General features: G+C 41.8%; 3 protein-coding genes and 1 long non-coding RNA gene across 7 annotated transcripts in view; 2 read left to right on the top strand and 2 right to left on the bottom strand.

Annotated features, from left to right (window-relative positions):
* Nucleotides 1-1,472, top strand: part of LOC145878660 (uncharacterized) — a 15,916-nt gene extending 14,444 nt beyond the window's left edge. Inside the window, exon 2 of the long non-coding RNA XR_014392175.1 lies at nt 999-1,472. This is a non-coding gene — a long non-coding RNA (uncharacterized LOC145878660). The remainder of the gene's footprint in view (nt 1-998) is intronic.
* The window catches only part of LOC106603450 (rab GTPase-binding effector protein 1), a 40,578-nt gene extending 36,000 nt beyond the window's left edge, over nt 1-4,578 (bottom strand). For 2 of the 3 annotated variants that reach the window (XM_014197153.3, XM_014197155.3), the window contains exon 1: nt 4,391-4,572. In XM_014197153.3, the coding sequence (XP_014052628.3) occupies nt 4,391-4,436 (46 nt within the window). In that variant the 5' untranslated portion in view covers nt 4,437-4,572. Of the gene's footprint in view, nt 1-4,390 lie in introns of all 3 variants that reach the window. The other variant, XR_006769651.2, reaches the window with a different exon arrangement.
* A 636-nt stretch (nt 4,579-5,214) lies between these two features.
* Nucleotides 5,215-11,510, top strand: LOC106603452 (uncharacterized). 2 transcript variants are annotated; one of them, XM_014197160.3, is made up of 8 exons: nt 5,215-5,409; nt 6,837-6,960; nt 8,582-8,639; nt 8,908-8,990; nt 9,184-9,351; nt 9,478-9,535; nt 9,776-9,858; nt 10,038-11,510. In XM_014197160.3, the coding sequence occupies exons 2-8, from the start codon at nt 6,852-6,854 to the stop codon at nt 10,232-10,234; spliced, it is 756 nt and encodes a 251-aa protein (XP_014052635.2). In that variant the 5' UTR covers nt 5,215-5,409; nt 6,837-6,851; the 3' UTR covers nt 10,235-11,510. The 2 variants fall into 2 exon arrangements, with proteins under 2 accessions (XP_014052635.2, XP_045573117.1); XM_045717161.2 differs by having other exon boundaries at nt 5,257-5,404.
* Nucleotides 10,843-26,667, bottom strand: LOC106603453 (derlin-2). The gene is made up of 7 exons (XM_014197161.1): nt 26,521-26,667; nt 21,615-21,680; nt 21,387-21,460; nt 21,067-21,160; nt 20,449-20,644; nt 19,974-20,064; nt 10,843-11,510 (listed from the first exon to the last, which is right to left on the bottom strand). The coding sequence occupies exons 1-7, from the start codon at nt 26,611-26,613 to the stop codon at nt 11,405-11,407; spliced, it is 720 nt and encodes a 239-aa protein (XP_014052636.1). The 5' UTR covers nt 26,614-26,667; the 3' UTR covers nt 10,843-11,404.
* Nucleotides 26,668-27,417: the final 750 nt, after the last annotated feature.

The raw sequence follows: 27,417 nt of genomic DNA, 5'->3' as shown, positions 1-27,417 counted from the left end.
CCCGGATAAAGCACTAAACAAACTTCAGTTAGTGCTAAATACGGCTGCTAGAATCCTGACTAGAACCAAAAAATGTGATCATATTACTCCAGTGCTAGCCTCCCTACACTGGCTTCCTGTTAAGGCAAGGGCTGATTTCAAGGTTTTACTGCTAACCTACAAAGCATTACATGGGCTTGCTCCTACCTATCTTTCCGATTTGGTCCTGCCGTACATACCTACACGTACGCTACGGTCACAAGACGCAGGCCTCCTAATTGTCCCTAGAATTTCTAAGCAAACGGCTGGAGGTAGGGCTTTCTCCTATAGAGCTCCATTTTTATGGAATGGTCTGCCTACCAATGTGAGAGACGCAGACTCAGTCTCAACCTTTAAGTCTTTACTGAAGACTTATCTCTTCAGTAGGTCCTATGATTAAGTATAGTCTGGCCCAGGAGTGTGAAGGTGAATGGAAAGGCTGGAGCAACGAACCGCCCTTGCTGTCTCTGCCTTGCCGGTTCCCCTCTTTCCACTGGGATTCTCTGCCTCTAACCCTTTTACAGGGGCTGAGTCACTGGCTTACTGGTGTTCTTCCATGCCGTCCATGGGAGGGGTGCGTCACTTGAGTGGGTTGAGTCACTGACGTGGTCTTCCTGTCTGGGTTGGCGCCCCCCCTTGGGTTGTGCCATGGCGGAGATCGTTGTGGGCTATACTCGGCCTTGTCTTAGGACGGTAAGTTGGTGGTTGGAGACATCCCTCTAGTGGTGTGGGGGCTGTGCTTTGGCAAAGTGGGTGGGGTTATATCCTGCCTGTTTGGCCCTGTCCGGGGGTATCATCGGATGGGGCCACAGTGTCTTCTGATCCCTCCTGTCTCAGCCTCCAGTATTTATGCTGCAGTAGTTTATGTGTCGGGGGGATAGGGTCAGTCTGTTATCTCTGGAGTATTTCTCCTGTCTTATCCGGTGTCCTGTGTGAATTTAAATATGCTCTCTCTAATTCTCTCTGTCTTTCTCTCGGAGGACCTGAGCCCTAGGACCATCCCTCAGGACTACCTGGTATGATGACTCCTTGCTGTCCCCAGTCCACCTGGCCGTGCTGCTGCTCCAGTTTCAACTGTTCTGCCTGCGGCTATGGAACCCTGACCTGTTCACCGGACGTGCTTGTTGCACCCTCGACAACTACTATGATTATTATTATTTGACCATGCTGGTCATTTATGAACATTTTAACATCTTGACCATGTTCTGTTATAATATCCACCCGGCACAGCCAGAAGAGGACTGGCCACCCCTCATAGCTTGGTTCCTCTCTAGGTTTCTTCCTAGGTTTTTGGCCTTTCTAGGGAGTTTTTCCTAGAGAGTTTTTCCTAGCCACCGTGCTTCTTTCACATGCATTGCTTGCTGTTTGGGGTTTTAGGCTGGGTTTCTGTACAGCACTTTGAGATATCAGCTGATGTACGAAGGGCTATATAAATAAATTTGATTTGATTTGAACCAGGTGAGGCAGTCATTTGAGAAACCAAGGCTGTTGAGTCTGCCGATAAGAATGCGGTGATTGACAGAGTCGAAAGCCTTGGCCAGGTCGATGAATACGGCTGCACAGTATAGTCTTTTTTCGATGGCAATTATGATATTGTTTAGGACCTTGAGCGTGGCTGAGGTGCACCCATGACCAGCTCGGAAACAAAATCAATCTCACTAATTGTAGCCAATCCAAAAGGACAATACCTATGCTGTACAAAATACCAAGCATGCATTCTAGGGATTGAATCAAATTAGTATTTAATGACTGTATTAGCAAGAGGTTTGACCAGAGTGTGCCCAAATGAACTAAACAAAGACTTTGACATAGGCCTGACCATGAACAAACTCCAGGGGGTTTCCAAGTTGGTAAAATGTTCAACTTCAATACATATAAAACAGCATGAGTTGCCTGATATCCCTTGTGTCCAACATAATGGTTATATAAAAAGGAACAGTAATATGATTTACTTTTTAGAGTCAATCTCCAGCTCAAAAAGTACACTAGTTGCCAGTTCCAGTCTTTGATTTGGGTTTTTTGGCCTACTCTGGGAATATCTCTCCACTAGCTTTAGGCTACATACTGTACAGCTTTTCCCATTCAAATAAAAATGTATTTGTCACATGCGCCGCATACAACGGGTGTAGACTTTACATTGAAATGCTTGCTTATGAGGCCTTCCCAATGATGCAGAGTTAAAAATAAGACAAATAGAAACACAAGAGGAATAAAATAGACAAGAATTAAGCTATATGCAGGGAGTACCAGTATCATAACACTGTGCTGGGGTATGATGCATTTGAGGTAGCTATGTACATAATTACATAATGGCAGGGTCAAGTGACTAGGCATCAGGAAGAATAGAGTAGCAGCATAGGATGAGTGTGAATGTGTCTGCATGTGTGTATGCGTGTGGCATCGGTATGTGCATGTGTTTTGTGTGTGTATGTAAATGTGTATAAACAGAATATAGTCTTGTGAGTGTGCATAGAATCAGTGCAAGATAAGGTCAATGCAGATTGTCCAGGTAACCATTTAATTAACTATTTAACAGTCTTACGGCTTGGGGTAGAAGCTGGCTCGGAGCCTGTTGGTTTGAAAGCCGATGCTCCAGTACCATTTGCCGGACGGTAGCAGAGATAATAGTCTATGGCATGGGTGGCTGACGTCTTTGGCAATTTTTCAGGCCTTCTTGACACCGCCTGATGTAGAGGTCCTGGATGGCAGGGAGCTCCGCCCCAGTGATGTACTGGGCCGTCTGCACAACCCTCTGTAGCGCTTTGCGGTCTAGGGAGGTGCATTTGCCATACTAAGCGGTAAAATCGTCAGATCAGTGTTGCCTTTTGCAAAGCCTGTCTTTAGTCAATTAAATGTGTTATTGCACTCATTTAGCACCTGGTGAATGTAGCCTCATTAATAATAATAATAGTATTTTATGTAGCCCTTTTCATTAGAAGTAGAATCTCAAAGTCGCTATAAAAACAGACTCAACCAAAAACATTGTGCTAAACTGAGGACAGATATGGAGCACCTCTACTTTGGACAACTCCTAGAAATGGCATACAAGTCGGAGGCCATTAAAATTAACTGAGGTGTGAAAATGTCATATTTCAGAGTGGGATGACATCAGTAACAGAACAAAAAGTGCTACATAAAACACAACTCATTATGTCCATTGCAAGATCTGGTGTAGATAGTTCGACAAAATCTGCAATAATCCTGTAAATTGAATTCAGTCATAGGCTGAATTTATCAAGACATTTTGGCCAACAATGTATCTGTGTGGCTACTACTAGCAAACTAGCCGGAGTCTGAAAATCAAAATTGGTCCATGTCCCCTGCTAGCTCTCGAAAACCCTTCTCCATGTACATTCACCCGCATTTGGCTCCATGTTAGCTACAAATTCAGACTAGGTCTTTTAACAAATAGAAAAGTCAATAATCCTCAAAGAATTTTTTTAAACATATGACCCTTATCTTTCATATCAGCGAGAAATATTTATAAAAAATAAATAAACACTTACTGTAGCCGTTTTGCACAGATCAACAAGTTGTGTGCCTCCAGTTGAGGAAATACACTTCCTCCCCAGTTTCTTCCATAATCAAACGTTTAAAGGAAAATTCCACCCGAAAACTATATTTTGGTATTTGTTTCGTTAGTCCATTGTTGACATATGATCATTAACCCTGACAAAAAGGTGCGTAGTAATTTAACCTTTTGTTTTTTGAAAATGATTTCTCACTGCATTTCCAAAAACTTACCGCAAGCGATGTGCGTTAATAACGTTTAGAGCAAGTGTCTGGCTCTAATGAAAACTCCCCCGGGTAATAGAAGCTAAAGCAGTTAGCATCTATGAATGGGATAGTCCCCTGTTAGTTAGAGTAGACAAAAGCTATGCAGCTAACTACATTTAGCAAACAAGGGGATGGAAAACTAACGTTAGCTAAATGTTAGAATATTAATGTTTTAATAAACTGTTTTCGAAAACATTTGATACTTGTACAAATGTGACTGCCAGCATTATCCCTTTTCCAGTTTCCACTGCGTTGATGGTCTCGCCTACTGTCAATCGCTTCAAAACAACAATGACAGGTATAGTGGTAGCTAACTAGCTAGTTAGTTAGCATCAACACCGTTCGACTAGCTAGCTAGCGCCATGATGGGTGCATTTATTTTCCAACAACGTATGGAAATCTAGTTTTGGGCCTGTGTAACTCGCTATGTATGAATATATCCAGCATTGAGAACATTGAAATAATGTCCAGGGAGAGGGAGTGACACTTCGGGTGATGGTGCTTGCTGAGCCCGATGATTCACAGGCCGTTTAATTATCTGGATTAGCTCGAGACTATACCACATAAAGACTACCAAAAAATAACAAATCTTTACCGTCATGCTGGGACTGCCGGGTGGATCCCGAGGCCTGTTCGGCCATGGTTTCCAGGGGATGGAATTGCAATAACCGGCGCGGTGTTGGAGGAAAGCTAGCTAGCTAGGCGTGTCCAAGAAAACAGCCTGCTTGAAGTGCTTGCTACATGGAAGACAACGTCATTGGGGAAACAGCTCACTACGCATGTGTGAACACTACCACATAAATATCGGGGATTTCCACTAGTTACCACAGTCACAAATGGCTATATCCCAGATTATCCATTATATTGACCAGATACTCTAGTGGCCGCTGTAACAACGAAAATGCATTTATTCAAAAATGGAAGGCAGACGGTAGGAGGCAAGATCAGGTGGGATCATGAGGGCAGATACCCGTGTGTACAACACACACACACACACACACACACACACACACACACACACACACACACACATACAATGGTTTCCACTAGTTACCATGTGGGAAAGATCGGGGTCAAGAGATCATTCCCAATTTTCCTAGTCATAATTACAAATTGGAGGGGCGTTCAAATGCATTTTTCCCAGTAGGAAGGTCGTATTTACGCATTTCTACAAAGAGTCCAAGTTTCTGAGTTCTGAGTTGTTTTGCACGCACCATCAGTCGAGAGATCACATCCTAGATGTCGTGATGCCTCAAACTACTTGTTGAACTATCCATACCAACTAACTAACAAATTAGATAATATTAACAGCCACATACACACACACTCAATACCCCCCTCCTCCCTCACTGCCTCACCCATCCTCGCACACTGCATGGTCTCAACAGCTCAACAGGGTCTATAAAAGTATCTGAACCAGTGGAGCGGAGTGATGGGTGGGGGAAGTAGCTGGGAGTTCCTTAAATATGATTGAGAGGAAATGAGTTGGCTGCAGATCTCAGAAATGCATCATGCGTCCATAAGAGTTTCCCTATCTTCTGTACACAGCTTAGAAGTGAGAATATCATTGACCCACACAACCCTAGTTTTCAGCTGTTCGACTTTCCTTGTAAGGTAAGGCATATGCTATCATTTTGAGTGTATTCTATTGTCATAAGAACAAGAAAATGCTTCTTTGTTATCAAAATATTTTATTCTAGTGTACTATAAAACTGTGCTGACCAACATTATTGTAAAATGAATACAATAGGTGATATTGTTATTGTTTGATTATAGTGTTGATAAAATAACTGAAATTACATAAGAATAACCTAGAGAGCTAGCTGAGGTTTGTTTTGTATGATAATTACTGTTGGTGATGGTAGTTTATATTAAGATAATAAAGGACTAATTTGTCATGTATGCTGAGATCTACTGTTAAAGTATAATAAATACATACAAATTTAACAATAGCCTACTCTGCAACATCTTTAGATTGTGTATAAAAAATGATATTGCCAAAAGTTATTTAGACACATTGTTCTATAAAAACATATGCAGCTGTGAAAGGATGTTGTCTGATAAACTGAGATAATTTATATCAAGCTCTGGTCACAGAGATAAGTGTGAATTAGTACAATTTACCAGCTGTGTCTGTGGCAAACACAGTTAATGAGACATTTTAAAACTTAACATTCATTATAGTTAAAATGTCAATTTAGTATTATATGTAAATGATATGTCAATTATTTGTCAATTATATAATTAAGCAATAAGGCCCGAGGATTGTGGTATATGGCCAATATACCACGACTAAGGACTGTTCTTAGGCACGACGCAAAAGGGTTTTGTAATGATCAATTAGCCTTTTAAAATGATAACCTTGGATTAGTTAACAACGTGCCATTGGAACACAGGAGTGATGGTTGCTGATAATGGGCCTCTGTACGCCTATGTAGATATTCCATAACAAATATGGCGTTTTCAGTTACAATAGTAATTTACAACATTAACAATGTCTACACTGTATTTCTGATCAATTTTATGTTATTTTAATGGACAAAAGAATGTGCTTTTCTTTCAAAAACAAGGACGTTTCTAAGTGACCCCAAACTTTTGAACGGTAGTGTATATGTAAGGGTGCTCAGGATTGAGCTTGACAGTCAAAAAAGCTGAAGAATCAGAGATGTCACAACAACATATTATGTAAAAATCTAAACTTTTCACTTTTTGCCTTACACCTTCGATGTAGTACAATTGTCTGCTCATATACAGTGCAGTCTAAAATAACCACATGACCTGGTTAGCTCAGAAAAGGGGAAGTGACATGCCATGTTGATTCAGAACAAAACTTAAATGTTCAAAGTCCTCATGTTTCCAGTAAAGAAGCACTGAATTGAAAAGTTGAAATGCAGAACAATGTTGATGTGTGCCCACAATTCATTTACTTTCCTTGCAAAATCTTTCAAGTAGCCATTTCTATGGAATTCATGAGGTCCTCAAATTCATCTCAAGTTCATAATCAGTTACTTACATGTATATTTTGGCACTTTTGTTTGCAGTGGACTAGATCACCAATGGCACTTTTACGAGAGTTCTTGCTGTGGGTGGTTCTTGGAATGATTTTTGTATCCTTGGTAATAGGCCTCATCTTTGTCTTTATCAACAAGTGTATCTCCAAGAAAGGTAGGTTTTTTCAATGATGCTATTACACTGAACAAAAATATAAATGCAACATGTAAAGTGTTGGTCCCATCTTTCATGAGCTGAAATTAAAGATCCCAGAAATGTTCCATACAAACAAAAAGTTTATTTCTCTAAAATGTTGTACACAGCATTTCTCCTTTGCCAAGATAATCCATCCACCTGACAGGTGTGGCATATCAATAAGCTGATTAAACAGCATGATCATTACACAGGTGCACCTTGTGCTGTGGACAATAAAAGGCAAATTTAAAAATGTGCAGTTTTGTCACACAACACAATGCCACCACAGATGTCTCAAGTTGAGGGAGTGTGCAATTAGCATGCTGACTACAGGAATGTCCACTAGAGCTGTTACCAATAATTTAATGTTAATTTCACTACAATAAGCCTCCTCCAACGTCATTTTAGAAAATTTGGCAGTACGTCCAAACGGCCTCACAACCGCAGACCATGTGTAACCACACCAGCCCAGGACCTCCACACCTGGCTTCTTCACCTGCGTGATCATCTGAAACCAGCCACCCAGACAGCTGATGACATTGTGGGTTTGCACAAATTAAGAATTTCTGACTGTCACTGTCAGAAACCCTCTCAGGGAAGCTCATCTGCGCGCTTGTCATCCTCTTCAGGGTCTTGACCTGACTGCAGTTCGGTGTCGTAACCAACTACAGTGGGCAAATGCTCACCTTCGATGGCCACTGGCATGCTGGACAGGTGTGCTCTTCATGGATGAATCCCTGTTTCAGCTGTACCAGGCTGATGGCAGACAGCATGTCTGGCATCATGTGGGTGAGGAGTTTGCTGATGTCAACTTTGTGAACAAAGTGTCCCATGGTGGCGGTGGGGTTATGGTATGGGCAGATATAAGCTACGGACAACGAACACAACTGCATTTTATCAATGGCAATTTGAATGCAGAGATACCGTGATAAGACCCTGAGGCCCATTGTCATGCCATTCATCCACCGCCATCACCTCATGTTTCAGCATGATAATGCACAGCCTCATGTAGCAAGGATCTGTACCCAATTCCTGGAAGCTGAAAATGTCCAAGTTCTTCTATGACCTGCATACTCACTAGACATGTCACTCATTGAGCATGTTTGGGATGCTCTAGATCGACACGTACAACTGCGTGTTCCAGTTCATGCCAATATCCAGCAACTTCGCACATCCATTGAAGAGGAGTGGGACAACATTCCACAGGCCACAATCAACAGCCTGATCAACTCTATGTGAAGGAGATGTGTCATGCTGCTTGAGGAAAATGGTGGTCACACCAGATACTGACTGGTTTTCTGATCCATGCCACTACCTTTTCTTTAAGGTATCTGTGACCAACATATACATACCAGTATTCCCTGTTATGTGAAATCCATAGATTAGGGCCTAATCAATTTATTGCAATCAACTGATTTCCTTAAATGAACTGTAACTCATTAAAATCTTGAAATTGTTGCATGTTGCGTTTATATTTTTGTTCAGTGTACATCACTAAAAGCACTATTGTTAGAATTTCAGGTCCATTTTCATCACTACTTATATGAACAGTCTATTTAAAAGTCTGTGCATTGTCAACAACTATCATCTTTTTTTACAGCTGCTGAACAATACAATAGAAATACGCCAAGTCACACAATCCCTGAGTCTTATGCCCAGTAAGTCTCTTGCACTATTCAGTTTTCAGCTGATGTAATGTAACCTACATTTTTATTGACATTATATAGAGATTGGTTTTGTTGTTCATTAATTAACACAATTAAAACCACACTTTTGGTCCTCAATTCCCCTCAAACCTTTAAATCAATATAGGGCCATTTGTTTTAGGAATTCTCAGTAGTCCGGGGGAGGGGGCTTGTCAAAAGCATTTTCCAAGGTGAACCCATAATTTCTCAGGTTTCTCCCAATGGTCTCTCCCTTATCCAGGAGTAGCAAATATCATCCCAAAGATCTGGAGGATGATTTGCCTCCTTTACCACCCAGGACACAGTTTCTCACATCCTACCCCGGTAAGCATCAGGTTTCATGGGATGAGCTTTGAAATGAAATCATGAGCACACAATGGGAGTAATATTACACAAGGATAAAGCTGTTGTGTTATAACATTCACAATAGAAACCTTTAAGCCCACAGTAAGAAAACACCTTTTGGGCACCTGTTCAATGTCAGCTTCAACGGCCAATGTGTGTGTCTGCTTTCCAGAGATCGAAAGCTATGAGAACCTTGCAGAGCTACCCTACAATGTGAAAGTAGATAACGAGGCCCCTCCTCCACCGTACCATCACACAGAGACAGTGGTGTGTCAGGACGTGTGCCATGACCGTGACAGCATCTCAGAGGACTATGATGACATCGGAGCAGACTGTCAGAGTGAGGAGGACTATGATGATGTGGGATAAGGCCAGAGGCAACAGAGACTATACTAGACACTTGATATGAACTATCTTTTTCAAAGTCTGTGCACATTGTCTCAACAACTATCATCTTTTTTTAAAGCTGCTGAACAATACAACACAAATTCGCCAAGTCACACAATCCCTGAGTCTTATGCCCAGTAAGTGTCTTGCACTATTCAGTTGATGTAACTTAACATTTCAATGGATATTTATAGAGTGATTTTGTTGACTCATCATTCATTAACACAAAACCACCATTTTGGTCCTCAATTCCCCTCAAACCTTTGAATCAATATAGGGCCATTTGTTTTAGGGATTTTCAGTAGTCCGGGGACGGGGCTTGTCAAAAGTATTTTCCAAGGTGGACACTTAATTTCTTGGGTTTCTCCCTTATCCAGGAGCAGCAAATATCATCCCAAAGATCTGAAGGATGATTTGACTCCTTTACCACCCAGGACACAGTTTCTCACATCCTACCCCAGTAAGCATCAGGTTTCATGGGATGAGCCTTAAAATGCAATCATGAGCACACAATGGGAGTAATATTACACAAGGATAAAGCTGTTATGTATAACATTCACAACAGGAATCTTTAAGCTCACAGTAAGAAAACACCTTTTGGGCAGCTTCAATTGTCAATAATGTGTCTTTGCTTTCCAGAGATCGAAAGCAGTGAGAACCTTGCAGAGCTACCCTACAATGTGAAAGTAGATAACGAGGCCCCTCCTCCACCGTACCATCACACAGAGACAGTGGTGTGTCAGGACGTGTGCCATGACCGTGACAGCATCTCAGAGGATTACGACGACATCGGAGCAGACTGTCAGAGTGAGGAGGACTATGATGATGTGGGATAAGGCCAGAGGCAACAGAGCCTATTTTAAAGACACTGTGGTGGCACATAATGTATACTCCTGCTAGACCAAAATAGATGTTCTGTACAACTATGACTATCCTCATCTTCAGCTGATACAGCTTTAATGTTTACTAACTTATTTGGTAATGGTTTACTTCAGTCCTCTGCCAACTGGTATAGCTGCCTGGTATTTACCAAGAAGATATCTTGTTACAATGTGTAATTTCTTACAACCAAGAATTCAACACAATTTAGTTGTGTTTCAGGGTATACTTTGTAATTGAAACTCATATTGTGCTGTAGTTGGAAGGTATAGAAAAAAAGAGAAGCTGTGTAGTTTCAATATGAATATTCACCATGGAGTATAAAAATGTACACAATCTATATTTTGGGTTCTGACAGTTGAACTACGCTCATGAGGGATTTACAAGTTATATTATTTAAGAATCAAATAGTATAGAAAGTCCAAAAATGGGTGTAGCAATTACAGATTGCCCCTTTGAACTTGTTATGAAACCTTCCATACACTGCAATGTCTTCTACCAGAGGAGGGTAAGTAACGTATGCAGTTTGATTTGTTTACAGTTACAGTAATAATTGTTTCTACAGTTGCAATAAACAAAATGTGTGCTTTTATTCAATATGTAAGTTATGCAAGAGTTCACATTGTTGATGCCTAGTGCATCCAAGCACTCTTTTGGGACTGAAATCACATTAATGAAATAAATCAAATATGGAACGTCTTACAAAAAACTGACAAAGAAAATATATCCAACAATATCTACATTTGCCACACGTTAATATATATATATTTTTTTAAAGTAAAATGGAAAAACACTCAAGATCTGAATTCATTCAGATTTTTGCCTCCCTTTCCCATATTGACAATATTCCCCCAGAGATAAAGCCAAACATCAACACAGCCAAAGGTTTCCCATCAAAAGTCCCTTGCTGTTGTTACGTCCTCATGTGGTCTTAAAGTGACAGTCTGGCTTATAGAATAGTTTGAGGGAGATGTAAGCCACACACCAATCTCAGACAAGCTCTGGTTGGATATTGGCGTTCTCCATCCAGAACTACAGAAATAAGTCAAGAAAAAAAGACCAAGTTTGTCCCTCTGTCTCGCTGAGGGAATGTCCATTATAAAGTGATCCTGTGGTTGGGGGCTAGGTTAACCCCCGAGGCGCTGACCCTCTCCCCAGGCGAACCCCCCTGGACGCTCCTCGGGAAGGGGGTTGTAGTTGGCATCTTCTTCTGGAGTGTCAAACAGCATTTTACTGTGGTAGATAAAATAACAGAGACAGGTTATATATATACACACACAAACCAAAACGAGGTACAATATGCTTAAGATACTTTTAATAATACAGTGCCTTCAGAAAGTATTCACACCCCTTGACTTTTTCCAAATTTTATTGCATAACAAAGTGAGATTACAATGGCTTGAATTGTAAACAGCATGGGTGGTGGTACTTGGATTATTATTTTTTGCATGATAGTACTTAAAAAAGGGGCAATATTTCGAGAAAAGTAAACATTTAGTGAATAAAGTGGCAATATTTTGAGAATAAACAAAATACTTTGAGAATAAAGTTGGTTATATTTCCAGATTAATGTATGGGATTTAAGTGCATGTCTCCCAGTTGTTGTGCGCACCACCATTGAATTGCCAAGTTAGATGACCTGGTGAAACTATACCTTAAAATTGCCTTTAGTTAGATGGAAAACTGGAGACTATCGGGTAGGAGGGGAAGCTTAAGTACTAAAACAGGTGTTGATGACGTGGCAGCGTGGTAAACAGCTTGTCCCATGAATTAATCACACACAAAAAAGAGAGGATTAGCTGATAACTACGAAACAAACATTCTGGATAATATAGAGAATCTGGAACCATTTATTGACCAGAATTTTGATTTGCTCGAAAAAGAAACGGATACATCGAAGCGAACATGGGAAGACCTTTCCTCGAGTTCTGCGAGCGAAACCGGAGGGAAGCCGCCGTCTAAAATTCTTAATTTAACATTGGAGGGGGACCTTTTCATAACTATGTCTCCAGAAGATAGAGCATTGCTTACAAGCATGAGCGAGCAGTTCAAAAACTGGATCTATTGCCTGGGCTACTGGGGGAGGTTGAGGCCTTAAAAACAGGAATGGATTACAGTAATAAAATGGGAGAAATACGAGTGGAAAATAAGATATTGAAAACTACCGCGGACTCCCTTAAAGACTATTCAGAGAGGCTATGGTATGATGATAAAACAATGAAAGTCTAATTACTTTATCTAAAGTGCGTAATTATGAAAAATAACATTGTTATACATGGGAATAAAGGAGAACAAAAACTATCAGTCAACAGAGGGAAAAAGTCAAGGTGTTCATGAAACGTAATCTCAAGATGTCAGACAAACAGGTGGAAACAATTGATTTTCCAAAGAGCTCACCGTTTCGGTGGCAGAGCAGAGGGAAGGCCCCGTCCGATCGTAGCTATGCTAACCCACTACAAAATGAACATTTCCTTGTTACAACAGGGTTGGGAATTGAATACCCCATTCTCTATTAATGAACAATTTCCTCATGAAATAGTGGAGACGACGTGCCCTGTACCCCACTTTCAAAAGGCTCTGAGCAGAGAAACAGAACGTTCGTCTAGTGGTTGATAAATTATATGTAAACAACCAAATGTTCAAGGACTCAGATTACAACGTGGCTGTGAGTGATAGCTACCTCCTGTTGAAGTAGTCCCCAATATATACTGCTCAAAAAAATAAAGGGAACACTTAAACAACACATCCTAGATCTGAATGAAAGAAATAATGTTATTAAATACTTTTTTCTTTACATAGTTGAATGTGCTGACAACAAAATCACACAAAAATAATCAATGGAAATCCAATTTATCAACCCATGGAGGTCTGGATTTGGAGTCACACTCAAAATTAAAGTGGAAAACCACACTACAGGCTGATCCAACTTTGATGTAATGTCCTTAAAACAAGTCAAAATGAGGCTCAGTAGTGTGTGTGGCCTCCACATGCCTGTATGATCTCCCTACAACGCCTGGGCATGCTCCTGATGAGGTGGCGGATGGTCTCCTGAGGGATCTCCTCCCAGACCTGGACTAAAGCATCCGCCAACTCCTGGACAGTCTGTGGTGCAACGAGGCTTTGGTGGATGGAGCGAGACATGATGTCCCAGATGTGCTCAATTGGATTCAGGTCTGGGGAACGGGCGGGCCAGTCCATAGCATCAATGCCTTCCTCTTGCAGGAACTGCTGACACACTCCAGCCACATGAGGTCTAGCATTGTCTTGCATTAGGAGGAACCCAGGGCCAACCGCACCAGCATATGGTCTCACATGGGGTCTGAGGATCTCATCTCGGTACCTAATGGCAGTCAGGCTACCTCTGGCGAGCACATGGAGGGCTGTGCGGCCCCCCAAAGAAATGCCACCCCACACCATGACTGACCCACCGCCAAACCGGTCATGCTGGAGGATGTTGCAGACAGCAGAACGTTCTCCACGGCATCACCAGACTCTGTCACGTCTGTCACGTGCTCAGTGTGAACCTGCTTTCATCTGTGAAGAGCACAGGGTGCCAGTGGCGAATTTGCCAATCTTGGTGTTCTCTGGCAAATGCCAAACGTCCTGCACGGTGTTGAGCTGTAAGCACAACCCCCACCTGTGGACGTCGGGCCCTCATACCACCCTCATGGAGTCTGTTTCTGACCATTTGAGCAGACACAGGTCATTTTGCAGGGCTCTGGCAGTGCTCCTTCTTGCACAAAGGCGGAGGTAGCGGTCCTGCTGCTGGGTTGTTGCCCTCCTACGGCCTCCTCCACGTCTCCTGATGTACTGGCCTGTCTCCTGGTAGCGCCTCCATGCTCTGGACACTACGCTGACAGACACAGCAAACCTTCATGCCACAGCATGCATTGATGTGCCATCCTGGATGAGCTGCACTACCTGAGCCACTTGTGTGGGTTGTAGACTCCATCTCATGCTACCACTAGAGTAAATGCACCGCCAGCATTCAAAAGTGACCAAAACATCAGCCAGGAAGCATAGGAACTGAGAAGTGGTCTGTGGTCACCACCTGCAGAACCACTCCTTTATTGGGGGTGTCTTGCTAATTGCCTATAATTTCCACCTGTTGTCTATTCCATTTGCACAACAGCATGTGACATTTATTGTCAATCAGTGTTGCTTCCTAAGTGGACAGTTTGATTTCACAGAAGTGTGATTGTAACTAAGTCATTGTGTTGCTTAAGTGTTCCCTTTATTTTTTTGAGCAGTGTCTATATTTGCACCGCACTACAAATATGGATGAATTCGTTTTTTTTACAAAAACATTGTTTTGTTCTTATTTTGTTGTTGTTGCATTAACAACTTTTTAATTTTATATTCATGCCGTTTGGTCTTATGGTTATGCAGAATGGGTATGATGAACTTATCCTTTTTCTACTTAGGCAATATGGAACTTTGGACTATATGGACGTAATATCAGGTTTTGTTTTGGGGGAAGGCTGATCTTTTTTTTTAATGATTTTTTTTAAATTTAATTTGAAGATTGTACATTAGAAATACCAAGGTTGTTTTTTTTGTTTAATATGATAGCCTAATTGTAGAGGTCGGGTATATTATGACTTAAAAGCTGTTATAGAGTGCGGCCCTTGTTCGCCGATGTGAATCGGAACGATTACCTTAAGATAAAAAACTTAATAAATAGATTTATTATGGGGCTAGGATAAACAATTATATAATTAAATAACTGCCTAGGTTCTCTATTGGAACAGGCCTATATGATTCTAAAATAATTGGTGTTATTAGCCTTTTACATTTAAAAAATACATCAATATAAAAAATGTAAAAGGATGATTATTCTTCCGACACACAATGGAAAATGGATGGATTAGGTATTGTCACAGGGTTGTCTCTAGTGTGTGGCAGGCTGGTTGACACTGGGATAAAGTTATTACAATTTACAGAAGCACTTCTAAGCAAGAGAAAGGTTTCTATACAAGCTATTTATGCTACTTTTTAAATTCTTGCTCCCGTATATATAGGCCTAAGTGTAAAATAGCCGAGGTGATGGAGCGACCCTGGAATAAATGTATGGGTGGTAAGAGAGTTGGTTTGTGTGATCACGCGCTCCATAGCCGACGTGAATAAGACCTTTAAACAGGTCAACACTCCACACTGCCCTTTCCCACCTGGACAGAAGGAACACCTATGTGAGAATGCTATTCATTGACTACAGCTCAGCGTTGAACAACATAGTACCCGCAAAGCTCATCACTAAGCTAAGGATCCTGGGACTAAACACCTCCCTCTGCAACTGGATCCTGGACTCCGGACGGGCCGCCCACAGGTGGTAAGGGTATGCAACAACACATCTGCTAGGCTGATCCTCAACACTGGGGCCCCCTCAGGGGTGTGTGCTTAGTCCCCTCCTGTACTCCTTGTTCACCCACGACTGTGTGGCCAAGCACGACTCCAACACCATCATTAAGTTTGCTTACGACAACAATGGTAGGCCTGATCAACAATGAGACAGCCTACAGGGAGGTCATCAGAGACACTGCCAGGACAACAACCTCTCCCTCAATGTGAGCAAGACAAAGGGAGCTGATCGTGGACTACAGGAAAAGGTGGGCCGAACAGGCCCCCATGAACACCATTAACATCGTCGGGGCTGTAGTGGAGCGGGTCGAGAGTTAAGTTCCTTGGTGTCCACATCACCAAACTATCATGATCCAAACACAACAAGACAGTCATGAAGAGGCCACGACAACACCTTTTCCACCCTCAGGAGATTTGGCATGGGTCCCCAGATCCTCAAAAGGTTCTACACCTAGCTGTACCAACGAGAGTTTCCTGACCGGTTGCAGCACCACCTGGTATGGCAACTGCTCGGCATCTGACCATAAGGCAGAGGGTAGTGCGTATGGCCCAGTACATCACTGGGGCCAAGATTCCTACTATCCGGGACCTATATACTAGGCAGTGTCAGAGGAAGGCCCCCCCAAAAATGTGTCAAAGACTCCAGTTACCCAAGTCATAGACTGTTCTCTATGCTATCGCACGGCAAGCAGTACCAGAGCGCCAAGTCTAGGACCAAAAGGCTCCTCAACAGCTTCTACACTTGGCAAAGTGGGTGGGGTTGTATCCTGCCTGTTTGGCCCTGTCCGGGGGTATCATCAGATGGGGCCACAGTGTCTCCTGACCCCTGCTGTCTCAGCCGCCAGTATTTATGCTGCAGTCGTTTATGTGTCGGGGGGCTAGGGTCAGTCTGTTATATCTGGAGTATTTCTCCTGTCTCATCCGGTGTCCTGTGTGAATTTAAGTATGCTCTCTCTAATTCTCTCTTTCTTTCTCTCTCGGAGGACCTGAGCCCTAGGACCATGCCTCAGGACTACCTGGCATGATGACTCCTTGCTGTCCCCAGTCCACCTGGCCGTGCTTCTGCTCCAGTTTCAACTGTTCTGTCTGCGGCTATGGAACCCTGACCTGTTCACCGGACGTGCTACCTGTCCCAGACCTGCTGTTTTCAACTCTCTAGAGACAGCAGGAGCAGTAGAGATACTCTCAATGATCGGCTATGAAAAGCCAACTGACATTTACTCGAGGTGCTGACTTGTTGCACCCTCGACAACTACTGTGATTATTATTTGATCATGCTGGTCATTTATGAACATCTTGGCCATGTTCTGTTATAAATCGCCACCCGGCACAGCCAGAAGAGGACTGGCCACCCCTCATAGCCTGGTTCCTCTCTAGGTTTTTGCCTTTCTAGGGAGTTTTTCCTAGCCGCCGTGCTTCTACACCTGCATTACTTGCTGTTTGGGGTTTGAGGCTGGGTTTCTGTACAGCACTTTGAGATATCAACTGATGTCAGAAGGGCTATATAAATAAATTTTATACTCCCAAGCCATAAGACTGCTGAACAATTAATCAAATGGCCACCCAGACTATTTACATTAACATGTCCTCCCTCCCTTTGTTTTTACACTGCTGCTACTCGCTGTTTATTATCTATGCATAGTCACTTTACCCCTACCTACATGTACAAAATAACTTGACTAACCTGTACCCCCTCACATTGATTCGGTACCAGTACCCCCTGTATATAGCCTTGTAATTGTGTTAATTTGTGTTTGTTTATTTAGGAAATCTTTTCTCAACTCTTTCTTCAACTACATTGTTGGTTAAGGGTTTGTAAGTAAACATTTCACAGTTAGTTGTATTCGGAACATGTGACAAATAACATTTTATTTGATGTGTGGGGTACAGAGATGGGGTACTCATTTACAAATCATGTTAAACACCATTATTGCACACGGTGAGTCCATGCAACTTGTGACAACTTGCCATAACAAAAGGGTTGAATACTTATTAAGTCAAGACATTACAGCTTTTCATTTTTTATTAATTTGTAAACATTTCTAAAAACACAATGCCACAAAATCTCAATTTCATCCATTTTAAATTCAGGCTGTGACAAAATGTGGAAAAAGTCAAGGGTTCTGAAAACTCATACTTTCAAATGCACTGTGCATTCAGAAAGATTTCAGACCCCTTGACTTTTTCCACATTTTTTTATGTTAGACTTATTCTAAAATTGATTAAAATACATAATTCTAGACAAAATACCCCATAGTTATGAAGTTTAGACATGTTTGCTAATTTACCCAAAATAAAAGCTGAAATGTCTTGATTCAATAAGTATTCAACCCTTATGTATGGCAAGCCTAAAACAGGAGTAAAATGTTGCTTACAAGTCACATAAGTTGCATAAGTATTCAGACCCTTTGCTATGAGACTCGAAATTGAGCCGATGTGCATCCCATTTCCAATGATCATCCTTGAGATGTTTCTACAACTTGGAGTCCACCTTTGGTAAATTCAATTGATTGGACATGATTTATAAAGGCACTCACCTGTCTATATAAAAATGTCCCACAGCTGACAGTGCATGTCAGAGCAAAAACCAAGCCATGAGGTCGAAGGAATTGTCCGTAGAGCTCAGAGACAGGATTGTGTCGAGGCACAGATCTGGGAAAGGGTACCAAAAAATGTCTGCAGCATTGAAGGTCCCCAAGAACACAGTGGCCTCCATCATTCTGAAATGGAAGAAGTTTGGAACCACCAAGACTCGTCCTAGAGTTGGCAGCCCAGCCAAACTGAGCAATCAGTGGAGAAGGGCCCTGGTCAAGGAGGTGACCAAGAACCCAATGGTCACTGACAGAGCACCAGAGTTCCTCTGTAGAGATCAGAGAACCTTCCAGGACAATCACCACTGCAGCACTCCACCAATCAGGCCTTTATGGTAGAGTGGCCTGACAGAAGCCACTCTTCAGTAAAAGGCATATGACAGCCCATTTGGAGTTTGCAAAAAGGCACCTAAAGGACTCTCAGACAACGAGAAACAAGATTCTCTGGCCTGATGAAACCAAGATTGAACTTTGGCCTGAAAGCCAAGCGTCACGTCTGGAGGAAACCTGGTACCATCCCTACGGTGAAGCAGTCAGGCTTGAGGAAAAGAACAGAGCAAAGTACTGAGAAAACCTTGATGAAGTCCTGAGCACTCTGGGGCAGGTTCTCAGACTGAGATGAAGGTTCACCTTCCAACAGGACAACGCAGGAGTGGCTTTGGGAGAAGTGTGAATGTCATTGAGTGGCCCAGCCAGAGCCCGGACTTGAACCAGATCGAACATCTCTGGAGAGACCCGAAAATAGCTGTGCAGCGTCGCTCCACATCCAACCTGACAGAGCTTGAGAGGATCTGCAGAGAAGAAAGGGAGACACTCCACAAATACAGGTGTGCCAAGCTTGTAGTGTCATACCCAGAGACTCAAAGCTGTAATCACTGCCAAAGACGCTTCAACAAAGTACTGAGTAAAGGGTCTGAATACTTAAGTAAATGTGATACATTTCAAATGTCTAAAAACCTGTTTTTGCTTTGTCATTATAGAGTATTGTGTGTAGATTGATGAGGAAGTGAAACAATTTAATCAATTTTAGAATAAGGCTGTAACATAACAAAATGTGGAAAATGTCAAGGGGTCTGAATACTTTCCAAATGCACTGTATGTTGCTCATTAGGGCTGGGAATTGCCAGGGACCTCACGATACCATATTATCACGATACTTAGGTGCCGATACGATTTGTATTACGATTCTATACTGTGATTTTGTAGTGTTTTGAAATTCCAAACATTTTGCTCACCATGTCTGCTGCAGAGAGCATGAGAAATTAGTTTTGATCAGTCATGGAAATAAAAGGGCTGAAAACATGTTGGCTCGCTATTTAAAAATAAGATTTATTAAAAATCAATACTTGGAGTGAAAGTATCAATATAATATCGTCCAAAATAATATTGCGACATGTACCTATCAATTTTTTCCCCCCATTGCTATTGCTGATCTGATAAAAGAATGGCATATTTCTACTTTTAGCTATTGATGTGCCTTTCCTTTTCTAGAATCATCATACCAATCAACAAACCATTTTTTATGGCCTTTTCCAAGGACAGCTTACCTTGAGAAGACCATGCCAAAACATTGGTTAACATTGCTTATTATAACATTGCTTATAACATGCCCCCTGTCTCTCCAGCAACATTACCATCTCTCAGCAGACTCATGGCCTAAAAACTGCAGTTTCAATCGTAAGACAATAATACATTCATTCCTGGACTGTACTAGAACCATTTCAAACTTATAAATGGCCAAACTTACAGAAAAAAAGGAGTCTTGAGCCATCTGCCTCCACCTGGCTGGTTTGGGAATACATCCTCCAGAAAGAAGTAGACATGACCCACAGCGATACCTTAGGGAAGGGAGTAAATTGACCAGTTAATTCACTAGGGATGTGACGACATCAGTATCGCGATATTCTTTCCATGGCAAAAATGAAAACACAAAGCAAATCAAACTCTTTGGTGCTTTAAAAAACTGCTGTATGTAAAATATTGTGTGCTATAGCTTGGGAAATAAATAAATGTGACTCTGGATGACAACATTAGGGCTGTTTTCTTGAAGGAGTTAAATCCACTTCGTGTTTTTTTTCCTTGCAACGATACTTACGAGTATCGCAATACTGGTATCGTACCGGTCCCACACCTCAATAAGGCAATGCCCTTTTGGAGCTTAAAGCCATTAATAACATTGATGCATTACAGAAATGATTCATGGTGGTTAGGGTGACTGGTACCTAGTAAATCCACAATGATGGAGTTCCCCAGCAGCAGAGAGAATCCCATGAGCACCCACGGGAGAAAGGGCGCCTGAAAGTTCAGCAGACCAAAGAAGTTCATGCGAACGTTGGGGTTGCGCCTGCTCCACACGTACACCAGCATGATGGTGAAGGCTTGGCCCAAGAACACCAGACTCACAAAGGTGCCAAATATCTATGTGCTTACTGAGGAAAAATAAGTTATTGGTGGATTGAATTGGCATACAGTGGGTGTTATACAGTCCATAACCACAGTCAGAATTAATTTAGTTGATTACCTCTTTACTTAGGTTATGCTGCTATTAACTGCAGCCAACCAGTTAATTATCATTATGACAACTAGCCTAAACACAGCTGAAAGGAAATCAGGGGGCAAGGTGTGTGACTGTTTCTCAAGAGCTTCTCATAAGGGCACCTGTAGATAACATATATATACATTTTTTTATTTATTAATGTACACATATACAGCATTGTACAACAGTAGAGCTCAATCAGAAGCCTGCTAAGAATGTGACAAATACATAAAGTCTATGTGGTATTGAACATGTCTTGACTCCTGTAGTATTAACTAAGACCATGACAGTAGAACAAGGATACAGTCATCAAAAGGCCACCAAAGAGGAACATAAAGACAAAGTCAGCGGTGCGGCCCCTGAAAGAGCCCTCCTCGAGCATACGACAGTATCGGTACCTGGAAGCCAACGGTTAAGGAAATCTGGCAAGTGCAAAGCAAACACTTAGCCTATAATTAGACAGATACATCATGATTACAATTGAATGAAACATGGCTAGTCTTGTTCAAGACAAGCATTTTATGAGTAGCATAGTGCTTCCAATCAAAGGCGAAGAAAAACAAATATGCAAAGATCAATTTCACAAGTAAACTCAGAGCAAGACGTGCAGCGGAAAAAGGATACAAAAAAATCATATTGAAAAGGAAGTTGAAGCCAACTGGACCGAAAAATAAAAAGTTGGTTATGAGTCTCCATACCTACAAGACAGAACAGAGAAAGCAGTCAACCTTGCATCTCACATAGTTTTTTAAAAACCTGCTACATTTACACAAAATGCGTAAGATTAAAAACTCCAAATTGTTTTTCATACCTGATACAGTAGCTAAACGGCAGATGATTGCATGTACTCACCTGATAATTCCTTAGTATCAAATCAGGATTGAAGTATAGTTGGAAAGGTGTGATGAGTTCTAATTGCTGAGGGTGGGAGCAAAGAAAGCATCATTCAGTCAGTAGTTCACCTGGTCTATCTGATTATACACCTCGTCTGAAAATGCTAAGTAAAGTCAACCATGAACCACCAATCTTGGAATTGTTGACATTCCTTTTAATAGCAGTTAATAAACTGCAACTTTATGGTTAGCATGCTAAGGTTAATTAAGGTCAAAAGTAGCTACCAGTTTGTACGCCTGATGTGATAACCATGTTTCCATACTTGGCGTTACAGGAAAGCCCTATACAAAAACTGCCATAGATTTTTCTACTAACCCTTTGTCGCCAATAAATATTTTACTGAATCTAGAACTAAGAAAGTATCTTAGAAAAGTCTGTCAAGTTGTAGGTGGCTCTACAAAAACTAAGATATTCAATCCAAGTTTTTCACAGCGTGAGGAGTTCCCTCGTCATTTTAGCTGCCAGTAGGGGGTGGATGACAGCGCACCACACAGTGCGACCAAAAAAAAGATCTACACACATTCAAGAGGCATCTCTCAATACATGGATTTAATATCTTTGAGTGTTCAGATTTTTGTAGACCCACCTGACACTGACATTTCTAAAACACTTTTTTCAACGAATCGTGAATAAAGAACAAGGTATTTAAAAAAAAATCTATGGTGGCGTTTTGTATAATAGGGCCCTATAGAATCTGTTGCAGAGAACGCGGACAGAATCACGGAATCCAAATATGAAAACGGAATTCAACAATATAACATTTTGAATTTAGTAGGAAATCAATTACACGTATTGAATTTATTAGAAATGATTAACTTGGGCAGGTTAATGCATTAAGACAAGAACAAAATGGCATAATTGTTTAAGGGCTTTAAGTAAGCATTTCACGGTAAGGTATACTCATGTTGAATTCGGCTCGTGACAAATAAAACTTGATATGCATCAGTGATTCGTATTTTCGGCACAGGAATGCCCTTGTCTGTGTGTGTGGTGCGCGCGTACTGTATGTCTACACTTCGTGTAGCCGTTAGCAATGATGCTTATGATAACCTTCTGGTAGAGATGTAAAGGCTTTCCCCAAAACATTCAATTAAATGTTAACTACAAAGTAGCCTATGCCTACCTGGTAGAATGATGATGATTTGCATCAATCCAGTAGCCATTTGTTTTGCAAACTTCGCACTTACAATAGCCAGCAGATTCCAACTCTTGTGTTACGTTTGTTTATACTGAGCTGCACTGGGGTCAGAACGCCATCATGGTCAAATTAAGACGCCGCGGAGCAGGCGGAAAACGTACCTCACTGCAGCAATGGGATATGCCACTGTACCCCAAATTTGACCTTTATCCTAACTGATACATTGAGAAGATTGAAATACTGCTAGTTTTTCTGGAAAAATGCCCTTTTCATCCTCATGCTAGCTAGCAGTAGACACCGCAGCCATTTTGGAATGGCAGTGTTAGCCAATCAGCTTAATTGATGTTCAATGAAACTTTCAAACCCATATCTTGCGCCAGCTCCGCAGTGTCTTAATCTAACCACGATGGCGCTTTGACCCCATTGCAGCTCAGTTGAAAGGGTAACTACACCCAAAATTCAATTCATTTTATTTTCCCCAAACTTCAAAAGTGGCCTCCCGACATGGTTTAAGCAGTGTTGTGGACTTAGAATATCCAATTTAGTTTTTCTATTAAAAAAGTGATTGAGAGCAAAAACTGAATCAGGCAAAACATTTAAAGATTTTATTGGGCCCTTGTATAGACCTTTCATGTAACACACAATTAACACATATCTGGCGTACAAAATGGTAGTTAGGTAAAAGGTAGGCAATAACAGAGATTTTTCTACCACTGAAATCCTTGGGCGGGTTAAACAATGTAAAAGAACAATGTATCATTTTTTTTACAATTATGTTAATGCATTTTGGGGATGGAAAAACGCTTTCAGTGTTAACTTAAACCAGCTATAAAGTATGTAGAAAAGATAATGGACCTTCAGTGCATTCAGAAATATTCAGCCCCCTTCCCCACAGTCATGTTACAGCCTTATTCTAAAATGGATTAAATAAATAAAACAAATCCTCAATTCTACACACAATACCCCATAAAGACAAATCGAAATTGAGCTCAGGTGCATCCCGTTTCCAATGAACATCCTTGAGGTTTTTACAACTTGATTGGAGTCCACCTGTGGTAAATTCAATTGATTGGACATGATTTGGAAAGGCACTCACCTGTCTACACAAAAAAGTCCCACAGTTGACAGTGCATCTCAGAGCAAAACCCTAGCCATGAGGTTGAAGGAATTGCCCGTAGAGCTCAGAGACAGGATTGTGTCAATGCACAGATCTGGGAAAGGGTACCAAAAAAAAAAAAGTGTCTGCAGCATTGAAGGTCCCCAAGAACACAGTGGCCTCCATCATTCTGAAGTGGAAGAAGTTTGGAACCACCAAGACTCGTCCTAGAGCTGGCCGCCCGGCCAAACTGAGCAATCGGGGGAGAAGGGCCCTGGTCAGGGAGGTGACCAAGAACCCAATGGTCACTGACAGAGCACCAGAGTTCCTCTGTGGCGATCAGAGAACCTTCCAGAAGGACAACCATCTCTGCAGCACTCCACCAATCAGGCCTTTATGGTAGAGTGGCCCGACGGAAGCCACACCTCAGTAAAAGGCACATGACAGCCAGCTTGGAGCTTGCCAAAATGCACCTAAAGGACTCTCAGACCAGGAGAAAAAGAATTCTGATGAAACCAAGATTAACCTCTTTGGCCTGAATGCCACGCATCACGTCTGGAGGAAACCTGGCACTATCCCTACAGTGAAGCATGGTGGCGGCAGCATCATGCTGTGGGGATATTTTTCAGCGGCAGGAACTGGGAGACTAGTCAGGATCAAGGAAAAGATGAACGGAGCAAAGTACAGAGAGATCCTTGATGAAAACCTGCTCCAGTGCGCTCAGGACCTCAGACTGGAGCGAAGGTTCATCTTCCAACAGGACAACGACCATAAGCACACAGCCAGGACAATGCAGGAGTGGCTTCAGGACCAGTCTCTGAATATCCTTGACTGGCCCAGCCAGAGCTCGGACTTGAACCCGATCTAATATCTCTGGAGAGACCTGAAGATAGCTGTGCAGCGATGCTTCCCATCCAACCTTAAGAGGATCTGCAGAGAAGAGTGGGGGGAAACTCCCCAAATACAGGTGTGCCAAGCTTGTAACATCATACCCAATAAGACTCAAGGCTGTAAAATATTTTTTTTTTTTACCCATTTTCATGGTATCCAATTGGTAGTTAGTCTTGTCCCATTGCTGCAACTCAAGGCTGAGAGCCGTGCGTCCTCCAAAACACAACCCAGACAAATCGCACTGCTTCTTGACACAATGCCCACTTAACCCGGAAGCCAGCCGCAACAATGTGTTGGAGGAAACACCGTACACCTGGCGACCATGTCAGCGTGCACTGCAACCGGCCCGCCACAGGAGTCGCTAGTGCGCAATGGGACAAGGACATCCCTGCCGGCCAAACCCTCCCCTAACCCGGACGACGCTGGGCCAATTGTGCGCCGCCCCAGGAAGAGGCATCACTACAGTCCCTGGTTAGAATCCAGGCTGTATCACGTCTGGCTTTGACTGGGAGTTCCATAGGATGGTGCAAAATTTGCCCAGCGTCGTCCGGGATTGGCCGGGGCAGGCTGTCATTGTAAATAAGAATTTGTTCTTAACTGACTTTCCTAGTTAAATAACGGTTAAATAAAAATAACTTCTAAGCTTTACTGAACTAAGCCGTTTGAGAGCCAAATGAACCACCTCACAGAAAAGACTAGGAATGTACATCACTAGAAGCAAGTTGTCGGGTCAGGATAAGAATCTGGTGGGATGACAGAAATACTTTCCCAAAAACCTTCTCAATTGAATGTTAACTGAAAAGTAGGCTTACCTGGCATTAGTCTATGATGAGTAATTATATAATTTGTATATATTATTTGCAAACTTTGCCATGAAATGTGCAGAAGCAGTACCATCACCAGACTGGCACATTTGAAAGCACACAAGATGTGCAATTAGAGTAATTACACTCAAATTAAAATGTGCTCATTTTCTTCCAGACCCCCCCCCCCCCCAAAAAAAAGTTAAACATTGAAATCGACTCAGAATATCAAATATTGTTTCACTATGAACAATTCTAATTTTGAGAGTGAAAACTCCCCCCAAAAATCTAAAAACAGGAAAAAAATACAACAGAAAACAATTTGGGAAAATATAAAACAATGGGGGGGAAAACAATTACAGATTTTAGGGCCCTATTATAGTCGTTTCATTAACCATTATTTTACCAGGTATATTGACAAACAGTGCACTCCTTTCTCTTGTACACTGAAGAGTTGCAGGGGAGAGAAGAGAACAATATGCCTATTTGAAATATAGAAAATAAAGGAGTAGCTCACGACGCGTTTCATTTTTTTAAAGTAGAATTCATGCTAGAAAAAGGTTGGCGACCTGCGATAGTTACTGACCCTTGCAAATTTGATCAATTCTATCAAGGTCGGTGACAGCACAACTACAGTCCAAACAAGAACGTTTATTTGGCGACACTAACCCAGCTGTCTACAGTAGTTAATTGACGTACACTGTTGGGATGTAATCATTAGTCCAAGCAGGTGTCAACCTTTTCGTTTCACAACGAAAACTAGAGTTTCTATTGGACAAATCCAGGTAGGTCCCTCCCCGTTTGGTTCCTAGTGTTTTGCCAACGAGACGGCGTTAGCTACTAGCTAACCTTAGCAGACTGACATCCACGGCCAAGCCTTTACCCCATCTACATTGCCGACAATAACATGTTTCAGATTAAATTAAAATATCTTACCACAGCAGCGGTAGTCAGGACACATGCAGTTGTGTACGCCCGAGTCACAAAAGGAATCTGTAAATATTCCTGCTGAACAGTCTGATAAGCCATTTTGGCACAACTGAACGCTTCCGGCACTTTCTTGACACGTCATCACAGGGTATGATAAAGGGGAGTTTCTGTGAGTTTTTGTTATCTGTCATTGGTTTGTTTATTTTGTTTAAGCGAACCACAAACCTTTCAATTACATGGTAACCAAACAATGGCAATACTTGATTGGTCCGTGTATGTCTCTACAGCGAATAGGATGAAGGGGGAGTGAGATTTTGTCTACATGGGACCGCCTTTTCTTTAATTTATTTTTCGTCCATCAAGAAGTTCGTTGTTGTTTTAGCTCAATTAAGAACGTAGCCACAGTATTTCAAATATATTCAGTATGTCTGCAAGTTAACTTGCATTGCATTATCCAGTAACCACATCCACCTTTAATCTACATTTTGTACTTTTTAAAAAATATTTTGTGTTTTCTTCTGCTCATATTATTTTATTTATGAAATATTCGACAAAATGAATAAACATAGAAATTAACTTTTGACCAATGACAGCTGACATTATTTACTCTTCCATCTGCATTGGGTTCTTACATCTTCCTCAATTTGAGGTCTGGGATGTATGCCATCCAATTTTCTTTGCCGTAAGCCTTTTTCAACACCGTTTCTGTTTCTTTCTCTGTTTCCTTTCGTTATATTTCCTCGCCACACCCACAAGGTGGGCTTTCACCCTCTCCTTATTTTTCCTCACTTCTACCATTCTCTCTGCTGTTTTAGCTCTGAGTGGCTCTTTTACTTTGTTCTTATCCAACATCTCTCCATCTTTCTTTCCTCTCCTTTTTCTCCTGCTTTGCCCTGTCTCTCT

The sequence above is a fragment of the Salmo salar genome, chromosome 04, assembly GCF_965601325.2.
Source record: "Salmo salar chromosome 04, fSalSal1, whole genome shotgun sequence".
Lineage (NCBI taxonomy): Eukaryota > Metazoa > Chordata > Actinopteri > Salmoniformes > Salmonidae > Salmo > Salmo salar.
The sequence above is the reverse complement of the archived record's forward strand: the minus strand, read 5'-3'. Positions and strand labels throughout refer to the sequence as shown.

Bases quoted from the DNA above. Each gene is read 5' to 3' on its own strand.
- LOC106603452 (XM_045717161.2), top strand. From the start codon at position 5,276: ATGAGTTGGCTGCAGATCTCAGAAATGCATCATGCGTCCATAAGAGTT. The intron at 8,640-8,907 runs GTAAGTCTCTTG...TCCCTTATCCAG, and splicing joins ATCCCTGAGTCTTATGCCCA to GAGTAGCAAATATCATCCCA. The intron at 9,536-9,775 runs GTAAGTGTCTTG...TCCCTTATCCAG, and splicing joins ATCCCTGAGTCTTATGCCCA to GAGCAGCAAATATCATCCCA.
- LOC106603453 (XM_014197161.1), bottom strand. From the start codon at position 26,613: ATGGCTTATCAGACTGTTCAGCAGGAATATTTACAGATTCCTTTTGTG. The intron at 21,461-21,614 runs GTGAGTACATGC...TCTGTCTTGTAG, and splicing joins TGATACTAAGGAATTATCAG to GTATGGAGACTCATAACCAA. The intron at 11,511-19,973 runs GTAAGTTTGGCC...TATCTACCACAG, and splicing joins CTCAAGACTCCTTTTTTTCT to TAAAATGCTGTTTGACACTC.